The 27895-nt window shown below is 36.9% G+C and overlaps 2 protein-coding genes across 2 annotated transcripts in view; both read left to right on the forward strand.

Annotated features, from left to right (window-relative positions):
• LOC107685475 (protein phosphatase Slingshot homolog 2-like) overlaps window positions 1-14061 on the forward strand; it is a 33422-nt gene extending 19361 nt beyond the window's left edge. The window contains exons 3-15 of the mRNA XM_016482065.1: window positions 99-214; window positions 307-371; window positions 625-746; window positions 832-897; window positions 987-1052; window positions 2564-2758; window positions 3004-3097; window positions 3195-3323; window positions 3410-3456; window positions 3638-3784; window positions 5261-5461; window positions 7338-8247; window positions 12643-14061. Of these exons, the coding sequence (XP_016337551.1) occupies window positions 99-214; window positions 307-371; window positions 625-746; window positions 832-897; window positions 987-1052; window positions 2564-2758; window positions 3004-3097; window positions 3195-3323; window positions 3410-3456; window positions 3638-3784; window positions 5261-5461; window positions 7338-8247; window positions 12643-13959 (3475 nt within the window). The 3' untranslated portion in view covers window positions 13960-14061. The remainder of the gene's footprint in view (window positions 1-98; window positions 215-306; window positions 372-624; window positions 747-831; window positions 898-986; window positions 1053-2563; window positions 2759-3003; window positions 3098-3194; window positions 3324-3409; window positions 3457-3637; window positions 3785-5260; window positions 5462-7337; window positions 8248-12642) is intronic.
• A 2432-nt stretch (window positions 14062-16493) lies between these two features.
• Window positions 16494-27895, forward strand: part of LOC107685477 (coronin-6-like) — a 15622-nt gene continuing 4220 nt past the window's right edge. Inside the window, exons 1-11 of the mRNA XM_016482066.1 lie at window positions 16494-16666; window positions 18146-18150; window positions 18894-19088; window positions 22120-22242; window positions 23942-24071; window positions 24238-24416; window positions 24499-24618; window positions 25440-25544; window positions 25621-25766; window positions 26256-26313; window positions 26479-26706. Coding sequence (XP_016337552.1) covers window positions 18148-18150; window positions 18894-19088; window positions 22120-22242; window positions 23942-24071; window positions 24238-24416; window positions 24499-24618; window positions 25440-25544; window positions 25621-25766; window positions 26256-26313; window positions 26479-26706 — 1287 coding nt within the window. The 5' untranslated portion in view covers window positions 16494-16666; window positions 18146-18147. The remainder of the gene's footprint in view (window positions 16667-18145; window positions 18151-18893; window positions 19089-22119; window positions 22243-23941; window positions 24072-24237; window positions 24417-24498; window positions 24619-25439; window positions 25545-25620; window positions 25767-26255; window positions 26314-26478; window positions 26707-27895) is intronic.

Below are 27895 nucleotides of genomic sequence, written 5' to 3' on the forward strand. Positions count from 1 at the left end.
CAACAAAAAACCGTACTGACCCCAGACTTTTGAACGGAAATGTATTAATATTCAGATAAACGCTATATTTCAATTTCTGTCTCTTTCTCTGTCCTCAGCATCAGTGAAAGCTTCCTAACAGTAAAAGGTGCTGCCCTTTTCCTTCCACGTGGGAATGGCTCCTCTTCCTTATCCTGCTCCTCCAGAATCACAGCACAGCACAGCAAACATGCAGGTAAGGGCGTTCGTTAGACAACACGTGCAAAATAAGCAATAAAAAGAATGTGAATATTTATAGTTAATGAACAATTTGAACTTTTGGTGCAGGGGACCTTCAGCAGCACCTGCAGACAATGTTCACATTACTGCGGCCAGAGGACAACATCCGCCTGGTGAGCACCACACACACACACACACACACACACACACACACACACACTAACTAGCTCGCCACCAAAACAGTGAACTGCCCATAGAGGGTACATTTTTGGGCATGGTTTGGCCAAAATCAGCCCACACTGCATGAATCCTTCACATATAAGAATTACCAAAATGGACAAGATGTAAATCATATCATAAAAAGTCAAAAGGCTTAAAATACTGATGCTATGTTTTTTCTGACTTAACTCTCCACTCTCCCTACAGGCTGTGCGGTTGGAGAGTGCATTCCCGCAGTGCACCCGTTACATGGTGGTGGTCTCCACTAATGGCAGACAGGACACAGAAGAGAGTGTGGTGCTGGGCATGGACTTCAGCCCCTCCGACAGGTTTGTGTGTGCTACTACTTTTACTGTTAAGTTAAACCAATCAAATATAGTAACAACAAATTATTGCATTTTGTGTTCGTTGCAGTTCCTGTTCCATAGGCATGGTGCTTCCTTTGTGGAGTGACACACGGATCCACCTGGATGGTGATGGGTAGGTGTGGCAAATCTGTTAAAAACGGACACATCTGACTCTCCTGCAGGTAGTTCAGATAGTGTTTCACTCATCTTTTTTCTTCACAGGGGTTTTAGTGTGTCTACAGATAACAAGATACACATATTCAAGCCTGTATCAGTCCAAGCCATGTGGTGGGTGCCTTTCCTTTTTTACTGAGATTCAATAAATATAAATGTTAAAAAAAAAAAGATTTTTTGTGCATCAATATTTTGAACACTTACTGAAATTTGTTATCATGTTTCATTCTGTCATTTAATCAAATACAGTTAGATATTTAAAAAATAGTCATAGTCAAAAGTCATTTGCCCTCTATTCATGGAAAAATTGTATTGCTCCATTAACTTATTTTTATGTATTTATGTTTTGTTACATATTTTGTTATTTTTATAAAAAGAAACTATGCATTTATTGTAAAAAAAAAAAAAAAAAAAAGATTATTGTATAATTAAATTATATATTTTTAAATAATTAAAATTATAAATATGAGAGGTTATTATCATTGAATTGTTAAATTATTTGACCCTAGTTTCATGTCATCTATCATCCCTAGGCTGTTAATTAGATTTTGATCTAATATTGATACTGAGGTACTAAAGGCTGATATTGTACCAAAGACATTTTTTTAGTATTAGTCCAACCCTAATATTTACATTTACATTTAGTCATTTAGCAGACGCTTTTATCCAAAGCGACTTACAAGGTAGAAGCAATCAGACCAACGAGAGAGCAACAATATACCCCTGTCTCAAAAGCACAAATCACACAACATATACTACTATTCAAACGATTGTAGTCTGTAAGATTTTCTCTAAAGAAATCAATACTTTATTTGAACAAGGATGCCTTTATTTGATCAGAAGTGACATTAAAAGACATTAGAATGACTCCAAAGATTTCCATTTCAAATAAAACTGTTCCTTTGAACTTTCATCAAAGAATCCTGAAAATATGGCTTCCACAAAAATATTCACAACACCAGTCTCTATGAAGACTGGAGTAATGGGTGCTAAAAATTCAGCTTTGTCATCACAGGAATAAATTACATTTTAAAATATATTCAAAAGTTCATTTAAATTATAAATTGGGAGAACAGGCATCATTTTATGACAGAATTTGAAGCAAAATAGCAAGATAAGTGAGTGGAAAGATGTGTAGAAATCATTAACAGATAACACAGGAAGAATATAAGAAAAATAAAATGGGGCTTTAATGCCATAACTATTAAAGGGAATGTCAAGGCGTCTTATCTGTAGAATGAAAAGAAATGTGCAAACAGTCTCTACAAATCAATATTCAATTAAGGGAGATTATCCATACTGATTAGAGCTTGTGTCAATAAGGTCATAGCAGGTATTACCAGCTCAATGATTGGTATTGAAGACAAAATCTTGTGATAACATCTACTATGCTCTCTGTGTCCTAAGAGAGGAGCTTAGAGAAATTTTTTTTTCTTTTACACTCAACCTAGAAAAACTGACCCAACAAACCTCAATGATGTACAAACAGAATCTAACTAACTGCTGCAAGAAAAACTGACCGTAATCTTACCCACAACAAGAGAAACTCGAAATTATTCTTGGATCACATTAAAGAAAAGCTGATATGGTGGCATGTTTTGATATGGAGCACCTTTTTCTCTCAGGTCTGCCCTGCAGTCTCTTCATAAGGCCTGTGAAATGGCCCGCTGTCAGAACTACTTCCCAGGCAGCCTCTTCCTGACCTGGGTGAGTTACTACCAGAGCCACGTGACTTCAGATCAGGCCCTCATCAATGAGTGGAACGCTATGCAGGACGTGCAGTCCCACCGCGCAGACTCACCTGTGCTCTTCTCAGAAGTGTGAGTACTAATTTGTGAACGGTCCTGCAATTTGAGCAAACTGATGCCAATTTTGATGCATCATGGAACTTTATATTTTAGAACAAAACACTTTCTCTAAATATGGCTAATAGATAATATAATATATCTTTTTCTTGCAAAGTTGTACCATTTGATGTGTTAAGATCTGCACAAATAATTTTTTTTTTTCAAGTGATGTAATGTTAACAGAATTTTGAAAGTGTTATTTTTTTATGTGTCTCCAGGCCAACCGAGCGAGAAAGAACAGAGAGACTCATCAAGACTCGTTTGAGAGAGATCATGATGCAGAAGGACCTTGAGAACGTCACCTCTAAAGATGTATGATGCAAATACACAACCTGGATTATTTATTCAGTAGAATCTTCTCACGTGTACTCAGCTCACACGTTGTACCGGCACACACACTTCTGTTTAGATCCGCACAGAGCTGGAGATGCAGATGGTGTGTAATCTACGGGAATTTAAGGAGTACATTGATAATGAGATGATCGTCATTTTAGGGCAGATGGACAGGCCCACAGAGATTTTTGAGCATGTTTACCTGGTGAGAGTTATGTCATCAATACATTTTAATCATACTTTTCGGTTACGTTGTACCATAAGTCATTTTTGAATTGCACATAATTATAGGGTTCTGAATGGAATGCATCTAATCTGGAAGAGCTACAAAACACCGGGTGAGTTTTGTTGACATCCTTGTGTATGAAAACACACATACCTATAATACCTGCAATAGAAACTACTTGCCAGATTGTTTAAGCCATAAATCTGTGTTATCCTTTATTATTCTCTTTGAAATCTGTTCCTGGCGTTAATGATTACACAGATTTTCCGTTATGTCTTTGTGTTTACTATCAGAGTGCAATACATCCTTAATGTGACGCGGGAGATCGATAACTTCTTTCCAGGCCTATTTGAGTACCACAATATCAGGGTTTATGATGAAGAGGCCACAGACTTGCTGGCTTACTGGAATGACACTTACAAATTTATCTCTAGAGCAAAGTGAGTATGAGTAACCTCCTAATGCTCACTTTGGAGTAAAACACACAGGTGTTCTAGCTGTAATTGTTATACAAAGATGTTTATTAACAAAGAACTTGTGCTCTTTCTAAATACTTATGTTACGTTTGTTATGTCAGAATTACATTTGTGAGATTCTACTCTGAATCATTTTGGTATTGCTCATAACTGCAAATTGATCCATCTTTGGCTGTGTTGTTAATGACAAGAAAATACTTTATCAATACATTAATTATATGGATGTATTAAAATTCTGGCCGATACCAATAAGACAATAAAAAACAACAGATAACTAATACAATTATATTAATAATTATTATATTAAATATTACTACAATATTAAAATTCAAAACATTAAAATAAAACAAAAAATAATGTATAGTTTTAAATGTTAAAAGTGATAAAAGGGCATCACAATATTGTACAGTATTAAAAAAGTTTGCATTTAACAGTGTTATTAAATTATGTTATTAAAGACTAACTTTGAGCGAGCATTAGATGACATCAAAGATAATCTAAATGTAAAAATATGGGAACTAAAACAAAAAATAATGTATAGTTTTAAATGTTAAAAGTGATCAAAGGGCATCACAATATTGTACAGTATTAAAAAAGTTTGCATTTAACAGTGTTATTAAATTATGTTATTAAAGACTAACTTTGAGCGAGCATTAGATGACATCAAAGATAATCTAAATGTAAAAATATGGGAACTGAGCTTTATGTCTAGTATTGGTTCGATATACAGGATATCCAGTATTCTCTCACTAATAACTCACTAATATCAGCCAATAACCAATATTCTTTCAATATTAATTAATATTAATTAATTCATCTCAATATGCATTTGCAATACTGACTATAATAAAATTGCATATTAAAATATGTTGAGGTATCTAACTCGCTTTTACTGTTGAGGCAATCGCCATTTTGCTGCTGGTGTACTTTTAACGTAACGTCACAACAGTGAAGTGAAAAAAAAAAAATCCAAATTTTCATTTAAACAGATTTCAAGGAATTTTACATTAGAAAACTAATGAACAATACAATTGCTGGAAATCCAAATGATTAAGAACTTCAAGTAACATCCATTACACAACATGAAGAAATAATCATAAAGATAAAGTATTAGGAATACTGAAGAACTCAGATTTTTCATCAGTTATATTTACAGGTTCAATAAAGGCATGAACATTTTTCAGTAAGGAACTTGAAATGACTGTAATTCTGACATAATGTGAACACTGCATTAGTATAAAAGCCAAAACCAAAGTATAAAAACCAAAGTTTCAGGTTTAAAGTCTCTTTTTCTTTCTCTCTGTTCCTTGGTTTCAGATAAAGTCTTAATTTAAATGAATTGTTAACCTGTGCTTTAGTTTTATTTCTCCAAGAAATGTCATGTTGTCAGTACTAGCACTACATCCATATTTTAACACAAGACTAATATGATACCTACAGGAAAGCAGGGGCGAAGTGTCTGGTGCATTGTAAGATGGGCGTTAGTCGTTCGGCCTCCACTGTGATCGCATATGCCATGAAGGAGTACGGCTGGGACCTGGAGCAGGCCTTTGAGTATGTTAAAGAGCGGCGAGCTGTCACCAAACCCAACCCATCATTCATGAGACAGCTGGAAGAATATCAGGGAATCCTGATGGCCAGGTAAATGTGTCATTTGAATGTGTGTAGTCATGTGAATATCAGGAAATGTCTGTGTGCGTTCAAATATTTAAACGTGCAGGTATGCCACTCACTCTAATGACCACAGACACGTTCACTTCCATTATAATGACATGTTTCTTTTCATAGTTGATTATAGGGCTCTGATTGTATTCATTGAGAAGTTACAGTGGCGGTTTGACCACATTCCACTTAGTAACTTGTGCATCTTTGATTGTGTGCTTGCGTCTCAGAGGTTGTAGGTTTGTGCATATGGGCTTTGGTGTGGGTGGGTATTTTACACTTCCTGTAAAATCACTGAATGGGATTATTCACGTTTCTTTAGGTCTGACAAAACCACTCAAGCTCACTGACGTTAGTGTTACACCATTTTCCATTCTCTTTCTGACCCATTATAAGCAGTTCAAACTTTTGTTTGTAAAAGTTTATAATAATAAGAAATGTTTCTTGAGCATTAAATCAGCATGTTGGAATGATTTCCGAAGAATCATGTGACACTGATGTGAAGACTGGAGTAATGGCTGCAGAAAATTTAGCTTTGCCTTTACAGGAATAAATTGCATTTTAAAATATATTAAAATAGAAAAGAGTTATTTTAAATTGAAATAATATTTTACATTATTACTGTTTTGACTGTATTTTTGATCAAATTAATAATGCACCTTTGAAAAACATTTGAAAAATCTTACCAACCCAAAGCTTTTGAACAGTAGTTTGTTTATTGAAGCATGCTCTTTTATTTCGGTAAAGCAAGAAAATCCTGTCTTCATGATATGGACAATTTAAGATTAACAAAACTTCCAGTGAGGTTTCAGTAGTTATACCACAGTTGACATTTCTCTGTCATTTAACAGTCTTACGCCACAAGCTGGCATGTATATACTGCAAATAATGTGTTGTTACAGTCAATATTCACTCAGCTGATAAGAGCAGAGGATGTGAAATAAGACAAATGTTCTATGAGTGACTCTGTGCTCACCTGCAGAACAATGTTATAATTCATTAGTAGTTTGCATCAAAAACAGCATTTTTTTTTCACCAAAATATTAATACTTGTTATATAGATACACTGAGGAATTTCTGGGCTGTTAATAATGAATAATTAACATAAACGTGAAACATAAACAGAATATGAAAAATGGCATTTGCTACTTAAAGCAGATGATCCCAATTAAAACTAGCCCAAACACAACATAACATGCTGCACAGATCTTGAAAAAATCCTCACAGTGATGTCTGTGAGGATGTCGCCTCTGGCTTGCTTAGTTGGGGACACTTCATTTCCAGCGATACCGTTGACTTGATTGCAAAGATACTATTTAAACTGAGCTGGATGTTGACATCACTGAATTCAATGATGAACTGTCTTTAACTGAAAAATTTGTGTTTACTATTGTCATTTTGCATTATTGACACTATTTTCCTAATTAATGCTGTTCAGTTGCTTTGACACAATCTGTATTGTTAAAAGCGCTATATAAATAAAGGTGACTTGACTTGACTTGATGTCACCTTGGCTAAAAACATGGAATCCTTTCAGCTCATGTCTACACACAGTGTGCAAGCATGCACATTGACAAGTGAGACTGGTTAGGTCTTAAGTGCACCAAAAAAATAAATAAATAAAAATGCAACCAAAAACAAATTTATTGTAACACGCTATCAGTTAGAATTATCATCTGTAATTCTACTTTAATTACTTTCAATAATTAAAATCAAATTTTCTTAATATAAAATAATTTATCAGCCACCAAAATATATTGTAAACCTTTAGTTCCTTTTATACCTTGCTATTTTCAGTAGTTATACCGACTCCTGGATGGTTTGTTTACCCAACCTTTCCCTTTCTCCATACTAGCAAACAGAGACACAATAAGTTGTGGCGTTCCCATTCGGATAGTGATCTGTCAGAGCACCATGAGCCGCTCTGTAAGGCCACTGCTGCACAGTCTCTCGGACGCTCCTATTCCCGCAACCAGACCTTCGGCCAGACGTCACCCTCAATACAGGAGCTACCGCAGACTCTCACACCCACCTCAGCCAGTGCTACTGAAGCTAAGGGGCAGACAGAGCCTGATACGATACCCTGGCCAGATACCCACATTTACAATGGCCTGGGCAACCCAGACGACAACCTCCATGAACCCACAGAGACCCCTTCCCTCCCCAGACCCAGGGCTGCCACTGTGGTCCCAGAGGCCAGATCCGATGTCACCTCCGTGACTATTGCAGAGACTTTCCCGTTGGGTCGTCCTCATCCACCCGCCGCTGTACATAACCCACCCTCGTCCCCTAGGCTTCTCTCAGATGCAAAGACAATGCAAGGTCTGTCTGAGCAGCTTGAGGTGTCCATTCTTGTGCCTTTGGAGAAGTCTATTCCAAAGGTGCTCTCATCTGTGAGCATTAGGAGTAGGACTCCTGAGCCCTGCACACAGACCCCGGATTCGTCAGGGCTGCAGGATATCAGCCAGCAAGTGCCTAACACGGAGACGGACTGTGTGGGGCTAAGTTACAGCAGTGATGAAGACCACCACCCCAGTGCCACATTACACAGAGCTGGGCTCTCTACCACCCCTCCCTTGACTCTAAGCACAGACCGCATTGACTTCTTCAGTGCCAGAGAGAAGTTCCAGGGCCTTTCTCAAGAGGGTCAGATCTGTGGGACTTCTGAGCAGGCGGTGCAGCAGACACCTCGGGACAAAAGCCCGAGTATAGAGACCAAACGGCTACTTCCTGACAACCCTATCAATGAGGAGGAACAGAAAAAGGCAAGGGGGTATTAAAAAATTGTGGGAATGTGCAGTCTTGGTGTAGTTTTGGAAACTTCCCTAATAGGGATTGATAATTTCATCATTTATTTACTCTCATGCCATTCTAAATCTGTATGACTTGTGTTCCACAAAAGAAAGATACTTGAATAATTAAGACATTTAAATAATGCAGGTTTGGAACAACATGATTGTGATGACAGAATTTTTGGTGAAATGTCTGTTTAACCCTACAATTCTATAATTGTTTAATTAATTTCTTAAAGGGATAGTTCATCCGTTTTAAGAAATTAATTTTAAAAATGCATAAATAAACAAGAGTTTTTATGTAAAAAGTAAATTAAATAAATTTTCAACCTCTATGAATGACCTTAAATGCTTATTTAGACAGCTGGTCAAAGCTTTGAATGCATCTGTCTTAATATTATGTTATTGTCCTGCAGCAAGGGAATAATGTTCCTGAGAGTAAGTGCCAAACTTTATTAAAATCAGGTTCTGTTCCCATACTGTGTCTCACCCTAATCATGTTTGAATGAAGTCATGTCCCACACTGCCACCCACTGTTGATGAGAAATGTTGAATGGGATCCTTCATCTGTCATAGTGCTGATCAGTCTGCTGCTGTTGAGTTCAGTTTTCATGCACAATTACAGTGAAAAGTGAAGTGTGTAATTTTTTTTATGGTAAAATACTTTCTGTTTCAGTTTAATGTTCCTGTTTAAACTAAAAGTACACCAATCATATATTGACTTACTAAAAATGTTTAACAATAGCTATTTTTTCATGCAAGTTACAAATTTAATCTATATGGAAAGAACAAAAATCGAAACATTGCAAAAACAGTTTACAAATAAAACAGCATTTCCATCTGATGTGCTCAATAGAACACAATTGTCACTTCTCAGAAAACAGGTGCAAAATATCAATACCAATGGAAGTTGGAATCACTGGAAAGGCCACTGTGGTTCTTTATTAAATGTAATTTATGTAATGAATAACAATATTAAAATGAATACATTTAAAAATGTAAAAAATTACTTGCAGGTTAGAACGCTCTGATGAACTTCCTGCTTGCTAGCTCTAGACAGCAGATGTCTTATGTTCATTTCTGGGAGGCAAGATATTTGACATGCTTTGGCTCCTGCATTTCAAAATGACCAGATAAACATGTTTTCTTTTATTCTCTTTTATGAACGCATTGACGCAAAGTCACATGGCTTTTTTTGATACACAGAAATGTATCCCACCACCCAGAATACCATAGCAATTACATAGCAATTACATTGTAACTTATCGGCAACTTTCAAAAACCCTAGTATCAAGGCTGAGCTTAGCACGGTCAAGCACCACTCACATTTTTGCAGTTCCACTTTGTGCCACAAGAGGCATACAAATTGTACACTTCACCTTTACATCACAAAATAATAAAGGTACATATTCAAAGCAAATAACCACCCCATGTCCCTGTTTTTCTGCTACAGGAGAGCTGCAGTGTCTCAGTCCATAATATAGTTTCAGAAATGGATTCAATACGGCACAGTGTAACCCCTCCCCCCCCTCCTACCAGCCAACCTGTTTCCAGTAGCAGCAGTGAGGAAGAGGAGTTCACACAAGCCACATCAGCGGAAGCTGAAAAAGAGAACGTGGAGCATGGGAAGGACCAGCAAAGCGACTGGCCAAAGGGCACCATGCAGCGAGCCACCAGGGAGCTTGAGCAGAAGATCAAGCAGGAGGTCTCGTCAGCGGCACTGGTGTCCTCGGCCCCCGCGTGTCCCTCGCGACGCTCCCCCATCAACACCAGCAGCAGAGAGAAAACTGAGGAGACCTCATCTCACACACACCTCACACCTGATCCAAGCACTGTGTCAACACGCCATGACCAGCCTCAGAACAACATGGACAACATGAAGGTGGAGAAAGACGAGAGTCTTTCAGCTGATGAGGACAGAACGGGAAGAGAGTGCGAGAGACAACTCAGGGAGGGAGAGCGCATGAACACTGGCCTCAGGCACTCAAGACAAAGCCATTCCATTTCATCTAGCTCGTCTCTGGCCATGGTTCTACAGCTGGAGGGAATCACCGAGCAGGAGAGTTACACAGACTCCGACTGTCTGCCGGGACGCTGTCCAAAATACATGAGGGAAACCTGGGAGACCCTGAAAGAGCTCGGGGCGTTCCTCTGGCAGGTGAGTGGCTGCTCGGACAGGCGGCTCAGCCAACCGTGGTCCAGGAGGGAGCAAAGAAAGGGCCAGGCTGCGCGAGAGAGGACCAAAGAGGTGGCGGCTCGGATCCGGCAGGCTGGCCTGACCCCACCCTCAATGATGAAGCGCTCAGCCTCGTTGGCCAAACTTGGGTCTTTGGAGCTCTCGCCTGTTGACCTGAGCGAGCTTGACTTAAGTCCTGCCTTACTCTCTGCTCCCACCAATAAGCCACGTCCCCACTTTTGTAGTGATTATACCTCAAAAAAGAAACGCGTTTTGCCCCATTGCACTCCTGCTGTCCCTTGCTCTTCTGCCTCTCCTATTTCTTCCACTGGATGATACACTGAGGAATTTCTGGGCTGTTAATAATGAATAATTAACATAAACGTGAAACATAAACAGAATATGAAAAATGGCATTTGCTACTTAAAGCAGATGATCCCAATTAAAACTAGCCCAAACACAACATAACATGCTGCACAGATCTTGAAAAAATCCTCACAGTGATGTCTGTGAGGATGTCGCCTCTGGCTTGCTTAGTTGGGGACACTTCATTTCCAGTGCCAGAGAGAAGTTCCAGGGCCTTTCTCAAGAGGGTCAGATCTGTGGGACTTCTGAGCAGGCGGTGCAGCAGACACCTCGGGACAAAAGCCCGAGTATAGAGACCAAACGGCTACTTCCTGACAACCCTATCAATGAGGAGGAACAGAAAAAGGCAAGGGGGTATTAAAAAATTGTGGGAATGTGCAGTCTTGGTGTAGTTTTGGAAACTTCCCTAATAGGGATTGATAATTTCATCATTTATTTACTCTCATGCCATTCTAAATCTGTATGACTTGTGTTCCACAAAAGAAAGATACTTGAATAATTAAGACATTTAAATAATGCAGGTTTGGAACAACATGATTGTGATGACAGAATTTTTGGTGAAATGTCTGTTTAACCCTACAATTCTATAATTGTTTAATTAATTTCTTAAAGGGATAGTTCATCCGTTTTAAGAAATTAATTTTAAAAATGCATAAATAAACAAGAGTTTTTATGTAAAAAGTAAATTAAATAAATTTTCAACCTCTATGAATGACCTTAAATGCTTATTTAGACAGCTGGTCAAAGCTTTGAATGCATCTGTCTTAATATTATGTTATTGTCCTGCAGCAAGGGAATAATGTTCCTGAGAGTAAGTGCCAAACTTTATTAAAATCAGGTTCTGTTCCCATACTGTGTCTCACCCTAATCATGTTTGAATGAAGTCATGTCCCACACTGCCACCCACTGTTGATGAGAAATGTTGAATGGGATCCTTCATCTGTCATAGTGCTGATCAGTCTGCTGCTGTTGAGTTCAGTTTTCATGCACAATTACAGTGAAAAGTGAAGTGTGTAATTTTTTTTATGGTAAAATACTTTCTGTTTCAGTTTAATGTTCCTGTTTAAACTAAAAGTACACCAATCATATATTGACTTACTAAAAATGTTTAACAATAGCTATTTTTTCATGCAAGTTACAAATTTAATCTATATGGAAAGAACAAAAATCGAAACATTGCAAAAACAGTTTACAAATAAAACAGCATTTCCATCTGATGTGCTCAATAGAACACAATTGTCACTTCTCAGAAAACAGGTGCAAAATATCAATACCAATGGAAGTTGGAATCACTGGAAAGGCCACTGTGGTTCTTTATTAAATGTAATTTATGTAATGAATAACAATATTAAAATGAATACATTTAAAAATGTAAAAAATTACTTGCAGGTTAGAACGCTCTGATGAACTTCCTGCTTGCTAGCTCTAGACAGCAGATGTCTTATGTTCATTTCTGGGAGGCAAGATATTTGACATGCTTTGGCTCCTGCATTTCAAAATGACCAGATAAACATGTTTTCTTTTATTCTCTTTTATGAACGCATTGACGCAAAGTCACATGGCTTTTTTTGATACACAGAAATGTATCCCACCACCCAGAATACCATAGCAATTACATAGCAATTACATTGTAACTTATCGGCAACTTTCAAAAACCCTAGTATCAAGGCTGAGCTCAGCACGGTCAAGCACCACTCACATTTTTGCAGTTCCACTTTGTGCCACAAGAGGCATACAAATTGTACACTTCACCTTTACATCACAAAATAATAAAGGTACATATTCAAAGCAAATAACCACCCCATGTCCCTGTTTTTCTGCTACAGGAGAGCTGCAGTGTCTCAGTCCATAATATAGTTTCAGAAATGGATTCAATACGGCACAGTGTAACCCCTCCCCCCCCTCCTACCAGCCAACCTGTTTCCAGTAGCAGCAGTGAGGAAGAGGAGTTCACACAAGCCACATCAGCGGAAGCTGAAAAAGAGAACGTGGAGCATGGGAAGGACCAGCAAAGCGACTGGCCAAAGGGCACCATGCAGCGAGCCACCAGGGAGCTTGAGCAGAAGATCAAGCAGGAGGTCTCGTCAGCGGCACTGGTGTCCTCGGCCCCCGCGTGTCCCTCGCGACGCTCCCCCATCAACACCAGCAGCAGAGAGAAAACTGAGGAGACCTCATCTCACACACACCTCACACCTGATCCAAGCACTGTGTCAACACGCCATGACCAGCCTCAGAACAACATGGACAACATGAAGGTGGAGAAAGACGAGAGTCTTTCAGCTGATGAGGACAGAACGGGAAGAGAGTGCGAGAGACAACTCAGGGAGGGAGAGCGCATGAACACTGGCCTCAGGCACTCAAGACAAAGCCATTCCATTTCATCTAGCTCGTCTCTGGCCATGGTTCTACAGCTGGAGGGAATCACTGAGCAGGAGAGTTACACAGACTCTGATTGTCCACTGGGACGCTGTCCAAAAGACATGAGGGAAACCTGGGAAACCCTGAAAAAGCTTGGGGCGTTCCTCTGGCAGGTGAGTGGCTGCTCGGACAGGCGGCTCAGCCAACCGTGGTCCAGGAGGGAGCAAAGAAAGGGCCAGGCTGCGCGAGAGAGGACCAAAGAGGTGGCGGCTCGGATCCGGCAGGCTGGCCTGACCCCACCCTCAATGATGAAGCGCTCAGCCTCGTTGGCCAAACTTGGGTCTTTGGAGCTCTCGCCTGTTGACCTGAGCGAGCTTGACTTAAGTCCTGCCTTACTCTCTGCTCCCACCAATAAGCCACGTCCCCACTTTTGTAGTGATTATACCTCAAAAAAGAAACGCGTTTTGCCCCATTGCACTCCTGCTGTCCCTTGCTCTTCTGCCTCTCCTATTTCTTCCACTGGATCTCATATGCTTGGACATGCAGAGAATGATGATAAGACTGAAGAGGCAGAATATAGTGACTATGATGTCATGCCCATGCCACTGCCACTCTCCCCACCCTCCAATCAGTGTTGGAGGCGGGATAATGCACAGGAGGAGGCAGGTTGCACCCAGTTACCTGCTTCTGCCTTGATAACCGTGGCAACACGCCAACAATATGGGAGGACGCATCCCCTGCAGAGGCTGAAGAAACAGACCATAAACCCTTACCACACTATGTGACTTTTATTCTGTGTGTGAGTGTACGTGTGTTTGTGCCTGCCATGGTGAGTTTGTGATTAATTGAGATAGCACACCCAAAAATGACAATTCTGTATGACTTTTTCTTCTATGGAACACAAAAGAAGATATTTTGAAAAATTTATTATTTATGTTTTTTTGTTTTTTTACAATTAAAGTCAGTGGGGTCCAAAATAACAGATTATGGACCCCATTGACTTTCATTGTATGGACAATAACATTCTACAAAATGTCTTTTATTTTTCCTCAGAAGAAACAAAGTCATACAGATTTGAGTTGACATGAGAGTGGGTAAATGATGACAGAATTATTTTTGGGTGAAACTATGTTTAAATTGCCACGCATACCTCAGTGGGCCTTATCCAACTGGAAATCAAACAATGTGGATATTTTAGAGCACAATGTGATTTGAATGTTTTTGATGGTGTTGATGGCCTATAAAATAGGAATCATGTAATCCCGACCCATCATTTGAATAGAAAATAATTGCTTGAAGAACAATGAAATGTTATGACTGATATACTTTTTGCACAGTGTCTACCAGGTCATTCTTTGTGTACTATGGTAATACATTACCACTTCATCCTTTACGTTGTCAGTCTATGAACGAAAACTACAATGTTCTCTGCTGAAATGGATTCTGGAGGTGTGTGTGTGTGTGTGAGTGTGAGTGAGTGAGAGGAAAGAAAGAGAGTGTGTTTGTTAAGGGTTGTAGGAGAGCCATAGAGGAGTATGTTTAAATGCATTCAGAAATGAGTGACGTAATTGTATGTGTAAAATTATTACAGATGTGAGATTAATGTGTTTGTGCATGTTGGTTTAATGAGAATGGGTTCTGTGGTACTTGTAAAATGTAGAGTTTATGGGCCTCAGTGTGTGTATGTATATTTTGTGGATGTGTATGATATGTATACTTTTAAAATGAGTGTGTGTGTGTACTTTGTCTATTTTCAACTTTGGTGCAGTTTCTTCCTTCAGCATTTTCTGTTTTGTTAAAGACACAACAAAAAAGAGACCTGGGGGATTTTAATATGCACTTTTTATTATTGTTTTAATTGTTTTTTAAACTGTGGTTTGTATTCTGGAAGCATGTTTGCAAGAGTATGTATTTAGAGTTGCTTGTAAGGGTGTTTGTTGTACAGTGCAAAAAAGAAAGAAATCTGAAATATGTCTTTCTGTTTGTCGTAAATCTCTAAAATCTAAAATATTTAGTCAGGTAGAACTCTTGCACTTGTTAGTCCACTCTCTATTGGTCCAGTCTGTAGGAGATGGAACCCTGTATTACTCTGAAAGTATTACTTGTTCTTACTGTTCAGGACACAGTTAATGTTTAAATTATGCTTGCTACACTTTAAAAGCTGAACATCTCTGCACATCTGCTCAGTCATGATAGACCAAATATAGTCAGGATTATGTAGTGATGGATAATATTTTAACTTAAACCTGACAAAATAGTGTTTACAGTGTACAGTATTGCAATCTGCAATCTATAGCCCTGTCACCGGCCCGAGAAATAGCCCGACACCGACAGCCATTTCGAAAATAGACGGGACCGTCTTGACCCCTATGTCTATACACTATGGCAAGCCAATTTCACATTTAACATGATTTAACAGTTAGTAATCCTATAGTTGTAAGTATTTATTAATCTTTTTTATTGTGCTTAAACTGTGACAATTAAATACAATTTCAAATGGACAAAAATACCTTTGGGTGGTATTTTTGACCAGGTTCCCACAGTCATAAAAAACTAATTTCACATTTAACATGATTTAACAGTTAGTAATCCTATAGTTGTAAGTATTTATTAAAGTATTACACGGTTGTCTGGAATAATGGATTCTGATTGGTCATCCCAAGATCTGATATTTTTTGTACAGAAAGCAGGCTCTGTGTGCGGAATCACACAGACCAAAACAAAAACAAACATTCCAAAATGGAATGCCCATTGCAAAGTAGAATAACTATGACTGTAACATTGTTTTTTTGGAGAAACAAATTTAGCATGTTTCCTAAATATGTGCAAACATATTGTGGTATTTTTATGTGTTAGTACTTTCAAAAAAGTTACATATAACACCTTTAATTATATTGCAATGTTGCATTGTTTGTCTTGTTCATTGTTACCTCAGTTACAGCAAAAATAACCACTTCACTAGCTACTCATTTACTGTTAATAATTAGTTACTGTAATATTCAAATAGTTGCTAGAATTTATTGCACACAGTACTTATTATATACTAGAAGCTAAGGAATAAGTACTAGTAATACATACTAGTGACTAGTTGAATTGATGCTAGTCACTATTAGAATAAGTGATAGAATTTAATCTGATAAGTATTGTACATTTAAAGGTAGATGCTAGTCACTATTGGACTACTTACTAGTATATATTTTAGTTACTAATACTTATTTTTAAGGGTATTTGTTCAAATGGCTTGCCATGCTTGTACACTCCTGTCTGTGCACTTCTCCAGCCCCCCAGTCCACCGATTTCTCTCTCTCTTCTCGCTTGATGTTCAGGAACGACTAGCGAGGAGGAACTCGCACTAGTTCTGCGAGTCTGCACCAAGTTTGTGACCTGGAATAAACGAGACACTTCTAAACATCGCAGAGTCGAGAGGAGCCTTAAACCGGTTTGAGAAAGGGGAAGAGCAGATTTAAAGACGTATATTCCCCAAAGACAGCGGTAAGTGATTCATTTGATTGACAGTTACGCAGTTCCTCATGATAGAATGCTGCATTGTGACGACACGCCCGTTGTATAGTTTTTGTAAAGTTCTGTTTTGTTATTGTTACGAATAGGCTGTGACATCATCATATTGTATCGGTGCAGCACGTTCTGCTCCTTCATTGAGTTGCTGTAGGAATATCCATAATTAAAGGTCAGGTGTGCGCGGAGCTTGCTGAGAAAAATAGCGCACGCTGTATACGTTGGCATTGGTATATTTTCATTCTGTCCCTTTGTGAATATGGAAGGGTCATGTCTGGAGGGGACAGAGGGGGAGACACATGGGCAGTTTGGCATGACTATATTAGGAAAGTGACCCTGTCTGAAGACAGTGAGGCGGGCCTTCTCACATGGGACAAACTGTTGCGTGGTTTGAAGATACTGCATTCTGAAGGGGGGTTAACAACTCTCTCTACCCATGTGGTGTAGTATCAGTGTCAATTTCATTGTTAGTTTAAAGTGAATAATAACTGTTTATTGTGATTTCACAAATTTGTGCAGTGAGGATCGATCCAGAATGTGTGTCTCTCAGACTTTGATATAGGTTATTAACATTTTCATCTGCTATAAATTAGTTACAATTCTACAACTTGTGCATGTGTAAATTAGAGGCAAGTACAAAGAATGTTGTTGTTACAACTTACCTCACTACCAGGGTGGATTATAACATTAATATGGATGCTTTAAATTGTGTACATGAATCAAACGTGCTTGTTCAACATAATTATCGTCCCCTATCACCACCTACAATTATAGTTCAAAATGCTAAACATATTGGAAACATTTGAATTAAAAACAGCCAAAATTGAAAACAAATACAGAAAAAAAGAAGAAAAAAATAGACTAAAAGCTCTAAAAACAAGCAATACATGTCTGATCATCTATGTTCCTGTTATTTTAACATGTAGATCAAAAACATCTGTGAATGTTACACATCAAATTAAAGGAGAACTTGGTGAATCAGATGATACCAGTTCTGATTAACATAAATTAAAAATGGCTATTTTTAGTCCTTAAATTTGTGATATAGCAACAGCTCCAACTTGAAACTGTGATACTTCGCTGTATCACTGCGGAGCACCAATAATGTCATTGTTTTTGTTGCATAGCAATGTTCTGTTATGTCAGAGTCTATATATGTAGGATTTGTCTTAAAAAGTATTTTAAGGAAAAACGTTTATCAAAGACCTCTCATTATTGGGTGATTAACACGATTGCAAATCATATTATGTTAACTTTTACTTTCTTAGCTCAGAATTGTTTTTTTTTTGTCCTGTAAATCCTTTATATTAATTTCTGCTGTCACCTCAGGAAGGTGATGTTCACGTATGATAGTGATTTCAACCCTGTGGCTCATTTCTAATTGGTTAAGCTGACAGCGTTATCATTCAGTCCGAACTCTCCTGATCTCTCAAATGTTTTTAAGCTCTTGCCCAGCCATGGCTTGTGTTCTCTATTGTTCAGTAGGAGCTATTTACGGTGCTTTTGTGTTGATTATGCAGATTGTGTGTCTGTTTGTTTATGTCAATCATCTGTTGCTTCCACAAATAATTCTCTCTCAAATGACAACTGGGAAAATATAAGTATTTTAAGGAAATATAATTACTTTACAATGTACATTAATATGTTTATCACAGTTATACGTATATACCATAATATTTCCTCATCATAATTTTTTAATTATGATTACCGTTATTAATATTTATAACAATATGCATAATACGTATAGCATTAATGTGTATTTAAAACCTTAAACTGGCTAGTAGTTAAGGAGTATTAATTACCAGAAAATAATATATCTAACTGACATTAATAAAGCAATATTTAATGTTACTGTCATTGTCATTGACAAATATGTTTTTTAATAAATGATAGATAATTATAATTGAATAATACATTATTAAGCCAATTACAATCAAATATACATTTAATTTAATTTAAAATACATTTTACAGTTTGATAGTGATTACTAAGCAGCTTTTTCACAGAGTGTACACCAAATAATTATTAAATATTCCATGTATTATATAGGCTATTATATATATATATATATATATATATATATATATATACAGAACACAATTATAAACGCAACACTTTTGTTTTTGCCCCCATTTTTCATGAGCTGAACTCAAAGATCTAAGACTTTTTCTATGTACACAAAAGGCCTATTTCTCTCAAATAGAGTCGCAGCATTGTGCGCCAGAGTAAGTTCCGGCATGTTTTTGGGCAAGCAGTGAAAGCGGATCAAAGTTTTGATGATATCCGGGTTTCCAAAGTGACATGGGACAGTTCCTTCTGTGCAGTTAACCCAAAGTTTCTGGCAGTTATAGTGGAGTCCAGTGGAGGCGGGGCCTTTCTGGTTCTGCCTCTCTCACAGGTGAGTGGCTTGAGGAGAAAACTACTGAAACATGTAAAACCATACAACCCTTGTCTATTCTTTCAGCTTCGTGGGGCTATATTTATGGGTATGTTTGTTCAAGAGCCTCAGCCGTGGCTCATGTTAAGGGTGCCCATCCCCCACAGGGCTTCCATTTCACCCTCATAGAGGCAAAGGTTTGAACCCCATGGAAACAGGGTACACAACTTGCATATGTTGTCTGAAACTACTTCTGTGACATACCGAAGCTGAGTTTAGAGATGATAAGTAAGCCTTTTTGAGTTGATGTAATCCCCATCATGCATTGCCATCTCTTCTTATCTGTTACTTAGCTGCTTGCATCTGCAGTAACGGCAAACCAATGGAAATCAATATGCCAATATGATGATCGTTTGTCCATTTTATAACATTTTATCACAAATATTCATGGAACTATGAAAATAGTAAGCATGTTTTACAACATCAGATTTCTAATGCAGTTCATGAAGATCATATCATTAGTATGTCATCATATATGTTTATATCTTCTTTCCTCTGTCATTGGTTTCTTCAGAATGCATCCACACGCACTAGACATTTCTACCTAGTGGAATTAATTATAGACTCATCATTAAACTGACATTGACAAATTTAAGCATAAACATGAAGTTTCTACTGTTATTTCACATAATATATAGATTAGATTCATATGAGTAGTTATTTCTCATACATTAAATATTTTTTTTACATTTTGGTAACAGGATTGAATAGTTGAATTTGATGAACACAACCTTCAATTTCTGTAAAATTTGAGAAAATAGAATGAGCTGGGCTAAAGAACGGGGCCAAATAAAACTACTTCCTGGGTAAACGTCAAATATGGGATGCAGTTAAAAGTATTCAGATTACAAAATGTATACATATGTAACCCTGGACCACAAAACCAGTCTTAAGTCGCTGGGGTATGTTTGTAGCAATAGCCAAAAATACATTGTATTATGCCAAAAATCATTAGGATATTAAGTAAAGATCATGTTCCATGAAGATATTTAGTAAATTTCCGTCTGTAAATATATTAAAACTTAATTTTTGATTAGTAATATGCATTGCTAAGAACTTCATTTGGACAACTTTAAAGATTTTTTGTGCACCCTCAGATTCCAGATTTTCAAATAGTTGTATCTCGGCCAAATATTGTCCTATCCTAAAAATTGACCCTTATGACTGGTTTTGTGGTCCAGGGTCACATATATTATCATTCAAACGTTTGGGGTCAGTAAGATGATCAAATTGATCAAAAAAAAATGTACAGTGAAGAAATTTATAATAATACAAAATATATTTCAAATAAATGCATTTCACAGATAAAGTGGTTTAAAAAAGTATTTACACATGCCTGAAAGTATTTAAAAATGCCTAAATGTCATTAGATAACAGCATTTCAAACAGGTGGCACACTTTTTTTTTTTTGTCCAAATTAATTTTTCTTTTTAGAAATTCCTCTCAATTGGCCCTAAGGTCATTTTAGTGTTTGTTCACACAGGTATAGTTTATCATATTTACTGATGAACAGATATTTGACAACCAAAGACTGTCTAAAAGTCTGCTTGAAAAGTGTGTGTGCTCTTTCTTTATAATAAATGCCACTTGGTCTGATATTTTTGTTATTTGGTATTTTTAAATGTAGTTTAAGTATTCAAAGAACTACATTTGGGACTACTGTATAAAGTTCTTATATGAATTTGATGTAGGTTACGCAATCAAACAGGTCTTCCACAATAGAAACTATTGTAGAAATGCTGAGTTTGACATTAAAAAGCATCTTAAAGTACTTCTAGTTGTTGCTAATGCATGTGCGACCTTTGTCGAATCAAAGTCAAGCGTAATATATTGATAAACAGCGGCGAATCACATCATTTAATCTATTTTTGTGAGTTTGTCTTGATTCTCTAAGGGTCCATCATCAGTTAATGCCCTTTTAGTGTAGCCTCTGCCGAGTCATGAGCATATATCAGCAGGCCTGGAAAGACACGCTATAAATACTCAGCAAGCCATCTCCCCTGTACTCAGTCTCAGGCAGGCCAAAAGAAAAACTCCCTTTTCAGCGCCTCATCACAGGGTTATAAATACACACAAGGAGGATGAGGAGGAGCAGCTGAACACAGAACCAACACGTGCTCACACTGTTTCAACACAAATAACGAAATAACATTAAAAGAAGTTACAGAAAATGTTGATCGTCAACCTCAGGAGGTCAAAGTAAATATTAAAGCTGCTTTATTTTCTATTCATTTTGCAACATTACAACAAAACTTGGGATAAATCTAAATGTTTAAAACCCAGATTTATGTGTTTTTGTAACACTAAACATTAAATTAAATAAATATTTATAGATAATAAATATTAATTTCCCATAAATTAAACAAAATATTTGTTTGATAGCATATATATATATATATATATATATATATATAGTGCACGCAGCAAAAAGGATTACAAATAAATTACCGATATATATATACATTTTTTAAAGAAATTAATACTTTTATTCAGGAAGTTAAAATATAAAAAAATATATATTTTAAATAAATGCTGTTCTTTTAGGCTTTCTATTAATCAAAGAATCCTGAAAAAAAGTATAATGGTTTTAAAAATATATATTAAGCAACTGTTTTCAATATTTATAATAATAAGAAATGTTTCTTGATCATCAGATTAGCATATTTGAATGATTTCTAAAGGATCATGTGACACTGAAGACTGGAGTGATGGCTGCTGCAAATTCAGCGTTATCATTACAGGAATAAATTACATTTTAAAATATATTAAAATAGAAACCAGTTATTTTTAAATTGTAATGTTTTACAATATTGGTTTTTATACTGTATGTTTGATCAAATAAATGCAGCCTTGGTGAACATAAGAGACTAAGATTAAAAAGTCTTACTGACCACAAACATTTGATGGTTGTTTATATTAAGACTATATACTGACTTTATATGTGTCTCAATACTTAACATGATCTTTTATTCCTTGTTTTAATATGCTATAGGTGGGTCGAGTGGACAAAAACTACCCTCTAGTGGTTGGACACTCAGGGCCTGTTCTGGACATTGACTGGTGTCCTCACAATGACAACATACTGGCCAGCTGCTCTGAAGACACCACTGCCATGGTAATCATCATGACAGACATTCATAAACATCTCCACTGCCTGCCAGCCGCTAGCCTTGTAGTCATGAACATGTTTCAGTTGCATTTTTTACTAACAAATGCAGCATGCCTCCATATATACCTACTTACACTGGAGGGAAAGATCACGGTGAAAGACAATAGTGTTAATATGAAGGGTGATGACTGGAGTTAACGGTTCGGGCATGGGACAGGAGCTGGTATTTATAAACACATGTTAGAATGGCACTCTTGGCCAGAAACCTGTTCACAAATAAGCCAGTGGTAATGACAGACAAGGAATGATGGGTCTGAGTTGTCTATAGGGATGAGTCATTTCATTTTCAGCACACACTGGAACATGCGCATGTCCTCATGCACAAACACGTCTGTATACGGTGACCTCGTGAAGTATTTGGACACTTAAGCCATACTTATTAGTGTATAAATGTCATTACATTAGATAAAAATAAATAAAGGTAACATAAGAAAAAGAATTTCACGAAAAGTTAAAATAATAAAACAATACACTGAAAAAAAGTGTTTTTTCAAACTTGTAAAAACAAGGATTATTGGAGTACATTTTACAAAATGTAAAATTGTACTTTTAATTCAATGTGTTACTTGCTATTTCTTTGTAACTATTTGTGAAATTTACTAGCAATTTCTAAGCAAAAATAGTTTCAAAGTAAATCCTACACCAGTTTTTTTAAATTATTTTTTCTTTTTATTCAGTGTGTCACTGTTCAAAATTAAGACAAATAAAACTACAACTTCTAGAACACCTGTGTGAATCTGAACAAAAGTGGCTTAGGAAAGTAAAGTTGCTACTAGAAAAGCTATTTAAAGTATTTGCTTGCAGATGTCACTTGGTTTGTTTTGTATCTACTGCAATAGCATTCAGACGTTTTAAATTTGAGTATAAATGCTGAAAGTATTATATAATCTATTGAAAACGGATATGGGATGCATTTCCCCAGAGTTTAGCAAGATGATGTGGAGATGTATTATAATATATGAGTGCTATTACTGCTATTTCATTACATTACATTACAAACGTGAATGGCATGCACTGTATGCACTGCTGTTAGAGGAGTTTAACTGCAGCTGTCATCTGTGCTGACATTGCTGCTGTGCTCACTGGAAACCAAAGGAACGATACTACTTATCTTCAATCCAATATATAAGTATACCCAGACAGTTTAATCTGTAAACTGTAAAAAAAACATATGGTTCGAAGTTGTAAATGAAACAAAGATTATTGGAAAATTGTTTCTACACCAAATGTTTTCTAGGCTAATTGATTATTCTTGTTTAATTACCGTATTATGTTACTACAGAAAATTGTAAACCCAAAAAAATTGCAATATATACAACTAGTATAATTACAAAATTTTATTAGCAACATTGTGGTCAATCAGCCATCCTCAGGCTTAATGAAGTTTGAGTAGTGTGTGGGATTTTTCTACATTCTTACGTTTAAAGCAGATGAACATGTCTGTATGTCTTTACAATATTTATTTTATGTTTTTAAAATAATTTTTAGTAATTATGTTAAAAAAATACAAATATATTTAAGTCATCCAGGTTGCAGGATGATCTAAAAAATATTACAATAATTATAATAAAATATTAAATCCTTGGAAGTTCGTTGAGGCACCCCAGTTGAGAACCGTTTCGCTAATAGAGTTGTGTATACTCAGGTATGGCAGATCCCTGACCACACTCCCTCTCGTCCCATCAGTGAGCCCATTGTGGTGCTGGAGGGTCACTCTAAACGTGTGGGCATCATCAGATGGCACCCCACTGCCCGCAACATACTCCTCACTGCAGGTAAAGATCAGTACTGCTTTTTAATAGACACCAACTTCTTACATTAAACAGATATACAAGTGTATAAAAATAAGATTACTTAATTTCATTGGAAATAAATTAGAAGCAGTGGAAAGTCTTGGTCCCACCATGCAGATGGTTTCCATTCAGTGTGCTTTTGTCTCAGGCAGTGATAATCTGATCATCGTCTGGAATGTGGGCACTGGAGAACCCTTGATGACAATGGATGACCATCCTGATCTCATCTATAACGTCAGCTGGAACTACAACGGTAGCCTGTTTTGCACCACCTGCAAGGACCGTCGCCTTCGAGTGTGCGATCCCCGGAAAAACGAGGTGGTGGCGGTAAGTATTATAGTAGCGAAAAGAAGAAAAACCTCAGGGCTGTTGGTAAACTTGGTCATTATGGACATTTTTTCTTCTGTAGGAAAGACTGTCCCCACATGAGGGCATCCGGCCAATGAGAGCCATTTTTACCAAAGAGGGCAACATTTTCACCACAGGTTTCACCCGGATGAGCCAGAGAGAGCTTGGCCTGTGGGATCCGGTAATGGAGCAAAATGAAAAGGATAGTTCATTTACTTACCTTTATGCTATCCCATACCTAGTTTGCTTTGGCTAATCTTCGACACAAATTAAAATATTTTTAGTGAAAGCTGAGAAATTTCTGTCCCTGCATTGAAAGTCCAGGTAAGTAAAACTTAGAAGATCCAAAAACATTGCAAAGGCGTTGTAAAATCAATCTGAATGAATTGAGCGGTTTAATCCAAGTCTTATGAAGAGATATGATATCTTTATAAGATTTTATTCACATATAAACACACTTACATAGAGCACATCACATAAGTTAAACATGGAAGCTTGTGTGTGTGTCACACGCTAGAACAAACCTCACTGGTTCTCCTGTGTAACGCATACATGTTTGAGCTGGTTGTTTGCCATATGTGATGTGCGCTATGTATGTGTGTCGATCATTGTTTAGATATAAATAAAAGTCTAAATGAAATCTGCTCATAACTTAAAGCGATCATATCATATCTCTTCAAAATGTTTACTTTTATGATGCCTTTGTGGCCTTTTTGGATATTCTAAGTTTTGGTTACCTGGACTTTCAGTGGACAGAAAGAAACCTCTCAGGATACATTGATTGAAATACCTGAATTTGTGTCTCGATTAACCAAAGTTTTATGGGTTTGGAATGATATGAGGGTGATTAAATTGTGACAAAATGTTCATTTACCTATTTAAGGCTCATTCATTATTTTATTGATTTTATTCTATAAATTTTTCTATATATTGATCAGTTTTATTTCACTGCAGTTGTTTTCTTTCAAATCACTGATGGTGTTCATTTCTGTCATTGTTTAGACTAATTTTGAAGAGCCCATAGCATTGTTGGAGTTGGACACAAGTAATGGAGTTTTATTGCCTTTTTATGATCCAGACACTAACATCATGTATCTCAGCGGCAAGGTATGACTCCTTGTTTCATCTCCATTTGCTATCGTACTCAGGCTGGCGCTGTAAAGTTGTTTCCGTGTCTCCACAGGGTGACAGCAGTATTCGGTATTTTGAGATCACAGAGGAGCCTCCCTATGTGCATTACATCAGCACATTCAGTAGCAAGGAGCCACAGAGAGGAATGGGCTTCATGCCCAAGAGAGGAGTGGACGTCAGCAAGTGTGAGATTGCCAGGTCAGATTTGCATGGTTAAACTGGTTAATTTGGATATGTGTTATAGTTACTTTAAAATGTGGTGTACAGAAATACCATATATCTAGACTAGCATTCAAAAGTTTGGGGTCAGTGAGATTTATTTATACTTTTATTTAGCAGGGACACATTAAATTGATGAAAAGTGACAGATATTTGTAATGTTACAAAAGATTTCTGTTTCAAATAAATACTGTTCTATGGAGATTTCTATTCATCAAAGAATCCTGAAGAAAAAAATCATATTTAATCAATGTACTTTTTTTTGAGGGAAAGTATAGAAGTTGGTGTCATTCTGTCTTTTCAAACATTTGCTTGTTTTTGAAAGGACTTTTCTCTACAAGAAATCAAAATGGATCCTTTTACTTTCTCAGTACTCATTTTGTGTCGTATTGTGCACAATTCATCAGTATATGTTATTCTAAACATTCACATTGAGCATTCCTGAAACTTGTATTATTCCTCATATAGATTATATAAACTCCATGAAAGAAAGTGTGAGCCTATTATGATGACAGTACCCAGAAAGGTAAGCACATACTCTTTGTTGAGGGTTATTTCAATCCTGAACCACTATGAACACAAATCCAACAAAACTGAAGTATTGGAAACCAAAAGTTGATTATATGATGATGAAGTATGTAAAATCTGTTCATCCATTTACATTTTTCTCTTTCTGTTGCTATGATGCCAGTCGGACCTGTTCCAGGATGATCTGTATCCAGACACAGCAGGCCCAGAGCCAGCTCTGGAACCTGAAGAATGGATTGACGGACGAGACGCAGACCCCATATTAGTGTCCATGAGGGATGGCTATATTCCTCCAAAGAGTAGAGAGCTAAAGGTGGCCAAGAAGAATGTTCTAGACACCAGACCTGCAACACGCAGAAGCATGTCTGTCATAGATGGAAGTAGTTTGCCCGTAAGTAGAATATCTTGCTTATCCTTGGTCTTAAAATGTCTCTTTCATAGCTTTTGTTCGTTCATCACCTTCTTTTCTGACATTTCTCAAGAAGCAAATAGGGCTGGGAATTTTATTCAGAATTGGGTTCATTTAAAAACAATAATAAAAAAATAAGTCATTGGAACATTATAACAACATACCCTAACAATGTTTTCTGTGGTTTTTAATCTATAATGCTACGGCAGATGAATGTTTAAGCTGTAGCTTGATGTCTGATACCATAAAAAGCACCACTAAATTATATCATTAAAACAGTTTTTAATACATTGTCCATGGAACAAAAAACATACAGTGTATCAGTTCAAATCACAGATGAATGACTTAAATGAACTGGTTCTTTTTAAAGGGGTCATATGATGCGATTTCATGTTTTCCTTTGTCTTTGGAGTGTTAACCCTTAAATGCATGAATGTTTCGCCAATCATTATTACATATTCGGGTCTTTAGCAACCCGGACCTATATATCCAGTACGGATGGATCTCTAACTGCTGCAATAGCAAAAAACTCTCTTGATATTTTAAGAACAATTACAGAAGAATAAAATAAAGCATATTATGTTACCTTTTGAAACTTAAAAGGGTTCAATTTGAGCAGATGATTTTACCATCGCTGTCATTGTCAGAGTGCACTTCCACAGTACATTCAGCATCTGCCTCACATTCACGATCTCAACCATATTCTCAAAACTATCACTTTCAGTGACTTCATATTCAATATTTTGATCACTGGCAGCTTATTCACCACATCCAGCATCAAAAGTGACATTTATATTTCATTGCGTATAGTAATTGCTCTGCAGTAAAGCCATTCAAACCACTTCAATTTTTGCTGATGATATTCGTTTGTTTTATGCCTGCGGTAATTATGAGTGAAATGTCACGTCATCATTGTGTATCAAACAGTGCCACCTTCAGGAAAAAAGATGCATTGCACATATTGAGTCATCAGATATGTAAATATAGTTGCGCAGGAAAAAATACTTACACATTTACATACCTCGGGTCTCTAGCGACCCTATATACTTTTTATATATCAGAAAACTGCCATTCTTTTATATTTTACTATTTTTTTCTTGTTATATTGTTTATAATTAATAGATTGAGGAATACTAAGAAAGTTGATGTCTAACTTAAAAAAATGAAGGAG

This window comes from Sinocyclocheilus anshuiensis, unplaced genomic scaffold (assembly GCF_001515605.1).
Source record: "Sinocyclocheilus anshuiensis isolate Anshui unplaced genomic scaffold, SAMN03320099.WGS_v1.1 scaffold922, whole genome shotgun sequence".
Lineage (NCBI taxonomy): Eukaryota > Metazoa > Chordata > Actinopteri > Cypriniformes > Cyprinidae > Sinocyclocheilus > Sinocyclocheilus anshuiensis.